Source organism: Triticum aestivum, chromosome 5B, assembly GCF_018294505.1.
Source record: "Triticum aestivum cultivar Chinese Spring chromosome 5B, IWGSC CS RefSeq v2.1, whole genome shotgun sequence".
Lineage (NCBI taxonomy): Eukaryota > Viridiplantae > Streptophyta > Magnoliopsida > Poales > Poaceae > Triticum > Triticum aestivum.
Genome location: NC_057807.1, coordinates 691,668,477 through 691,676,024, shown reverse-complemented (window position 1 = coordinate 691,676,024; position 7,548 = coordinate 691,668,477). Strand labels below are relative to the sequence as shown.

At 47.0% G+C, this 7,548-nt stretch overlaps 1 protein-coding gene across 1 annotated transcript; it reads left to right on the top strand.

Annotated features, from left to right (window-relative positions):
* Positions 1-317: 317 nt before the first annotated feature.
* Positions 318-3,730, top strand: LOC123117720 (probable histidine kinase 2). Its single transcript, XM_044538418.1, has 4 exons — positions 318-687; positions 1,319-1,896; positions 2,306-3,388; positions 3,458-3,730. Exons 1-4 carry the CDS (start codon positions 363-365, stop codon positions 3,674-3,676), a joined length of 2,205 nt encoding a protein of 734 aa, XP_044394353.1. The 5' UTR covers positions 318-362; the 3' UTR covers positions 3,677-3,730.
* The last annotated feature ends 3,818 nt before the right edge of the window (positions 3,731-7,548 follow it).

Here is a 7,548-nt window from a genome sequence, read left to right as displayed (position 1 = left end):
ACACTCTACCAAAATTACGCTTACTTAAGTAATGGCACCACAAGATAGCACGTATATTAAGGTGGCTAGTACCTGCAGAATCTTCACGGAAAATTTCATTAACTTCACAAAATGGAAAGGGTACTTAAAAACTCGAGATTTTCCAAATTAACGGGATAGATCAAAGTGATTTTTCTATTCCAATCGTGTCGTCGCAGATTCAAAGATTAGGCTCTCCATGAAAAATTTGTTTCCTTGTAATCCGAATGGCTTCCAGCGCAACAGCGGCGCACTGACAAATATTTACATTCATATTTCTTCTTGCTCTCTAGGGAGTCCGGCTGGTGCTCAGCGGGTGAAGCGACGCGGCCGAGGTCTGGGAGATGGAGGTGGTCGCCGTGTGCATCATGTGCACGGTTGTGGCGATCGCGGCGGTAGTTTGCTTTCTCATGGCGCGGGCGATGTGGCGGGCCGGAGCGCGGGAGGCGGTGCTGGAGGCTGACCTGGTGAGGCAGAAGGAGGCGCTCCGGCAGGCGGAGCGCAAGAGCATGAACAAGAGCAATGCCTTCGCCCGTGCCAGCCATGACATCCGCTCCTCGCTAGCCGCCATTGTTGGGCTCATCGAGCTCTCCCGATTGGAGGCCCACGACAACCCCAACCTCACCTACAACCTCGACCAAATGGATGTCGGCACCAACAAGCTCTTGGGTCAGTCTGCAAGCTCCATGCATCAATAAATCCATGGCCCTACTTACCATTGCATACATAACAATGCCATGTATAGTTGGCGCCACCTTTTAGTACTAGATCTACTCCGCACTTGGCAAATTAGCAAATATGATCAGATTATTATATAAATTTACACGTCATGAAAGTAAATTTTCCACAAATAATATGTTTATAATTTTAGGTGTAGAAAATGTGCAAGACAACTGTTATACGTTTTGAATATAAAATTTGCTCATAATTTATAAAATAAACAATAAATAAATCTCTGTTTGGTAAAGAATCAATAGTTTTTTTAGATTAAAGTTTAGGATAGTTGAAATAGAATTTTCCTATATCACCATGTTAGCAGCCAGTAGATACATTGTGTTTCAATATTTTCTGTCTATTTTGTGGTAAGGCAAATATTTTGTCACGTTGATGCACCATACGTGTTGGTTGTGGCCGTCTTTGAAAGCATAAAACGACAAGTTTTCTCTCTCTCTCTCTCTCTCTCTCTCTCTATCTCTCTCTATCTATCTATCTATCTATCTATCTATCTCTCTCTCTCTCTCTCTCTCTCTCTCTTAGCTGAGCATATGATGACTAATATACATGTGTATATTACATGCAGATATACTTAACACGATCCTGGATATGGGCAAGGTGGAGTCCGGGAAGATGCAACTAGAGGAGGTGGAGTTCAAGATGACAGACGTGCTTGAGGAATCCATGGACCTAGCGAATGTCATCGGCATGTCAAGAGGCATCGAGGTAATCTGGGACCCCTGTGACTTCTCCGTGCTTCGATGCACTGCCACCATCGGTGACTACAAGCGTGTCAAGAAGATCCTTGACAACCTACTCAGCAATGCCATCAAGTTCACGCACGAAGGCCACGTCATGCTTCGGGCATGGGCTAACCGCCCAATCATGAGAAGATCCATGATAAGCACCCCGACGAGGTTTTCTCCCTGCCGTCGCCCTGGTGGGGTCTTCCAATGGCTCCTAGGAAGGAGGGAGAACTGTAATGAACATAATGGCTGCATGTCCTTGCAAAACGACTCCAATTCGGTTGAGTTTTATTTTGAGGTGGTTGACACTGGTGTGGGAATACCCAAGGATAAGAGGGAGTCTGTGTTTGAGAACTATGTTCAAGTGAAGGAAGGGCATGGTGGTACCGGGCTTGGACTTGGAATCGTGCAATCCTTTGTAAGTGATCTCAACTCTTTTTGTGGAGGTTAAAACCCTGCCAAGTACATCAATGCTTTTGAACTGCCACTTGCCTAAAACATCACCTTAGTTTACACACTACAAAGTCTAATAATTTGTATCATTGGAGGTTATATATAAATTATAGACTGACTTGGGATGAAGATGGCTATGTTAACCCAAATGTATTTAAGAAAAATTCAGGCAACTTATGTTGCTTTGCATGTAACACTCAATATGAATTATGCGTCGCCATTGAGAACTTTGCAAAACAATTAGTCGCTACTATATTATTCATGGGGTAGGGTTGTACTGTTTGGAAAGAAAAAAACTATATCTCACTCATGTTTTGTGTTTTCTTGTTTACTTATGATTTTGCTTGTTGTTCTTGTTGGTATATTTATTTTAGGTTCGTCTGATGGGAGGAGAAATCAACATAATGGACAATGAGCAAGGGGCAGCGGGAACATGCTTCGGTTTCAACGTGTTCCTAAAAGTGAGCGATAGTCCAAAGGTTGAAGAGGACCTCGAGCAAGGGAGGACGCCGCCCTCGCTCTTCAGTGAGCCCGCCTGCTTTAAGGGCGGGCAATGCGTCCTCCTTGTCCATGGCAACGAGACCCGCCGGATCCTCCACACATGCATGGAAAGTATCGGGATGAAGGTCTGGCCCGTCCCAAGCACCGAGCTCCTCGCGTCGAGCCTCGACAAGGCGCGCATCGCCGGCGGTGCCTCACCCTCGAGGCCGGCTTTGATGTCGTCGTTGCATGGCGTCGGAGACGGCGACTTCGATTGCACCACAGATCGGTGCTTCAGTTCCAAGGAGATGGTTAGCCACCTGCGGAACAGCAGCGGCATGGCCGGCAACCACGAAGGGCATGTTCACCCCTTCGGCCTGCTAGTCATCGTCGACGTCTCCAGCGGGATGCTCCACAAGGTCGCCCGCGAGGCGGTGAGCTTGGCGAGGATCAGGCACCAGGCACCGTGCAGGGTCGTCTGCCTGACCGACCTCAAGACCCCCTCCGAGGATCTGAGGAAGTTCAAGGAGGCGGCGATCTGCGATCTTGATCTGCGCAAGCCCATCCATGGATCCCGGCTGCACAAGCTCCTCCAGGTCATGAGAGATCTCCAGGCCTCCCCGTTCCATCAGCAGCATCCTTATCAGTTCGGGACAGCCATGAAAGAAGTACCAGCGGCAGATCAGACCTCTGAAATCACGCCCGTGGCAGCTGCGGCGGCGCTCCAGGGACCGACCGATGTTGGAGACGGCAAGCCGCTGGAGGGCATGCACGTGCTGCTGGCGGAGGACACCCTGGTGCTGCAGATAGTCCAGAAGCAGGTGCTGACCAATCTCGGAGCAGCTGTAGAAATTGCCACGGATGGCTCCATGGCTGTGGCCATGTTCACAAAAGCTCTTGAGGGTGCAAATGGCGTCCCAGAGAGTCATGTAGATACAGGGGCCATGCCCTACGATGTGATTTTCATGGATTGCCAGGTACATTTCATTTCTGATGATAGATGATTTAATTCGACACTGCTGCCAATTCAATTTTCTCTGATTCAGATGCCGGTGATGGATGGCTATGAGGCGACGAGGCGCATCCGTGAGGAAGAAAGCCGTCATGGTATCCGCACCCCGATCATCGCGCTGACCGCACATTCCGAGGAAGAGGGTCAGCAGGAGGCCATCCAGGCAGGGATGGATCTTCACCTGACAAAGCCGATACCGAAGTCGAAAATCGCAGAGATTGTTCTTGAGCTCTGCAACGAAATTAAGAAGTGATGATGTTCTGTTTGTTCGTTCTCCGGTCGTGGCATGATCAAAATGTTAAAGAACGATGTAGGTGGGTTTTTTCAGTGATTAGGACGGTGATTTTGATCGTGGCGTCTATGGTTACTGCATGCAGTTATCAACCGCAACAAATTTTTGATGCAGCTCAACTAACCACACAACCCTCAGTTTCATTCGTCATTGACCTCGCCTTCGTCTTCCTCTTCTTGCTGGGCCACAGCTAACCTGTCGTATGAGTCGGCGCTCGCTGCTCGGGGGCTTACTGATTTACTTGGAGAAGGAAGTCAAGGTTGTTCGGTTCACGGTTTGTTTCAGCACAAACCTGAGAAGAAGAGACGGAACTTTCTTCAAGCACTCAACAACAGTACCACCTGACATGAGCACAGCAAACACTAGCAACTACCTAAAACCGAAATTACTTCAGCTCAGCTCAGCCACTCCAAAGCAACCGAGTAAGCAAAAAATTGCTGATTTCTATGATGAACTGATGATGCAAGACTACAAGAGGCCTCCCGTGGCTTTAGCTATTCGCTGATTTCTACCGCCTTGTTGCTTTTACATCTACTAGCTGTGGAAAGCAAAAAATGCAGAATTAACTCCTTTTTAGCGGGGAGTGAAAAAACACGGACGGAGGAAACCAGAGCACATGGATAAGCTGTAACGCGCAGTTGAGAAATTTTCCTCTTTGGAAGGCACTGATCGTCTGCCAACACCCTGAATTTCTTTTTGACGGCTGTGTTTTCCTTTTCGAGCCATCATGACCCAACCTGTACATGTGTTATTCCAAGTACTGAACGGTTGGTTTAATTCAAACTTATCTGAAACTGGGTTTAGAGATCGATCGTAAGTTCATAACACGAGTCAAATTCAATCATTTTCCAAGAGCAAAAGGCTGATCAACGCCAGATACTTACAGTAAAGCCTTTGGTCCCATCACAACTTTCATTCATGTAATCACCTGCCCACTATCTGAGGGTACCCGGTAAAGTCACCGGTTTAAGAGCATCTCTAGCAGACCCCGTAAAAGGACCGAACCCATGTAATTCTGGCGAGTACAGGTTTGGCCCTTTTTTCTGGCCAGAATAGAAACCGCATCTGCTAGAGATGCTCTAAACCGCGTGACAAGGAAAGGCAAATCCGCTGCTTTGCCGAAAATATGCTGGGCAAAGTTTTGCAAACCGTCTGCTCGTCTTTTGTGAATCGCATGAGCTTGCTTCCCCTGCTAAATTCTCCCCGCCTAGTGTTTGGTTGACGATGCTCCGACGTCGATCATTCCCTGCTTGTAAAAGAGGTAACTGTGGCGCAAAATGCGAATGGTTCTTGGGTACTTTGGAGCTCGTTTCCAAATTTTCTAAAGCGCGAAAAAATCAAAAAAATTGTGGGTAGAAAAAATTAAAACCTTTTTTTATTACGAGTAGAAAAAAACAAAACTTTTTGTGAGCACACATAACACATGTACTAGCTTATACCCGCGCGGCGGCACGCCGCGCTTGCTCCTAGATAATACTGTACATTGACGTACAATGCATAACTATTGTGTCATTAATATAGTTCTTCTTTTTCGTAAGGGATAAAGATGGCGCATCCTTCCAATCTTTTATTTATGGTCAACATTGGTAAGGAGATTGACCTGTTTGGTTCGTAGAACTACATTGACCACTAATTCAACTATGTATGTCTTCGTAATGGCAGCCGGTTTGATGTTTGATATGTATCCTTTGTGTAACTTCCCGCAACCCTGCATACTTGCTCTGGTCCATTAATACTGCATGTTTTTCCTGGATATTATCATTGACTCTGCCAAGCAAGGTTCAAAAATATCTCTTTACAGGGGCTCTGTAAAATTGGGAAACATGACATTCCTATGTATGACAGATCTTGGACAAGATGCGAAGCGAGACTACACAATGAAGATCCGAAACTTAATAATATTGGCTATTAAATCAACCACTCTGAAGTGATGAATGCAGTTATTGGTATTTAGAATTTAGCAGTATATTCACCTCAGATGGTTAGCACACAATACTACTTCTCTGTGGCTAACTTTGCGGAACGGACCCTCTAACATCATGAAGGGATGTCATGAAACTATAGTGCAATCCCAGTGCAAAACAAAGAAGGGATGTCACGGGCACTGTAGCAAAGATAATGTGCGCAATTTGTTCATAGAAAATAAAATCCGAAATTAATTTTATTGCACCATAATTTTGTTTGTATGTAATTTTTATAAATGTATACAGTAGATTTGTAATTTGCAAATTAATTCAAGTCATTTTAGGCTTAATCATATGGATGTGAAGAAGGGATGTCAGGGTACTGTAGCTTCCCTAACATCCATTCGTGATGTTAGAGGATCTCGTTCCCTAACTCTGCGGCCAAGTCTACCTTACTATATATAATAAGGAAATCGTAGTATTAAAGAAGTCTTGAATTGAAAGCAACATTAAAATATATATTGATTTTGTTTCAGAATTGTAACTGCTGAATATACAACAGTGCAACCAAATGAGTTAGTACATGCTTCTCTTTAGTGATATCCATACCTGTGGTGCATATACCTGTCCTATATTGACTTGTTTCAGAGTAGTATTACAGAAATATTTATGAACGGAATGAGTGATAAGAGCCCCTGCTTTCGTGTGGAAAATATTAATTATTTTAAATGATATCCATACTTGTGGTGCGTATACATGTTCCTATGCGAAGGGTATAAAAAAGGGTGTATATGCCAACGCTTGTATGATGTGGTTCCTCTCACTTTCGAGGTAATTCAAAGTTCAACGGAAGGTGATTTATGATACGATACGCGGCTCTGCATCGAAACGTTTAATTAGCTGAGCTGCTTTTGGTAAAACAACAGGTGTTCCAACGAATTAACTAACCTAATTTGAGCTCAACAGTCATTTCCAGGCAAGATCTGCATTCAGCAAGCAAGATTTGCTTCTCCTACCACAATTCATCAAGAACCTGAGTCATGTGGCGTAGCAGCTAAACCAAACTCTTCCAACAAACTTTAGTTTGACATACCACAAACTTGCAGCTCCAGCAGGATACATCACAGGAACATGCTATGTTCTAGCATGAAGCATCTAGTCAGTTCTTTGTCACGATACCATGGAGGGGCTCAGGCACTGCTTTGCGGCGGTGCAGTGACTCGCAAGTCAACCGTGGGCGTCGGCAGAGCTCGCGTGTGCTTGCGGCAGCGTGCGACCAGGCAGACCTCGCGGCAGACGCAACACAGCAGCAGCATGCAGGGCGCACGACGTAGAGAGTGAGGAAGAGGCAACCGACGTGTGTTCGCCATCCCGCAGATGACGCCGATCGAGGCGGAGAGGCAAGGAGCAAGGGTGACACCTCAATGTCTGCTTTGGCTCTAGCCTAAGCGGTGCAACACCTCTCCACGACGACGACGCGGAGGGAAGGGCTCCGATGGCGCTGCCCGGCAAGGCGATGGCGCCATGGCGACCTGGGTGAACGCAATGTCAGACCGGTGGCGACGCGACACAGAACGGCGGGGCGCCGTCAGCCTGGGAGGTCGGCAACGCGAGGCGTCGGCAGGTAGGGCTGACTCGAGGTCAAGATTGCCGGCGCATAGGCCCATGATGAATCGACGATGACGCAGTCCATGAACGCCTTCTCCCACTGCTTCTTGGAATCCAGAGAGCTCAGGTCCTTAGGCGCCAACGGGGTCCTCTGGAGACCGCAGCTCCTCGACGAAAGGGCCTGTAGCCTATCCTGGCATTAGTTGGCGACCTGGGCGCCCCCTGGCAGTCGTACATGGCGAGGAAGTGTGTGGGGAGGTGGAAGGACGTGCGGTCGAGGCCATCACCGCGGCGCCGTCGCCGGTGACCACCCAAAGTGGT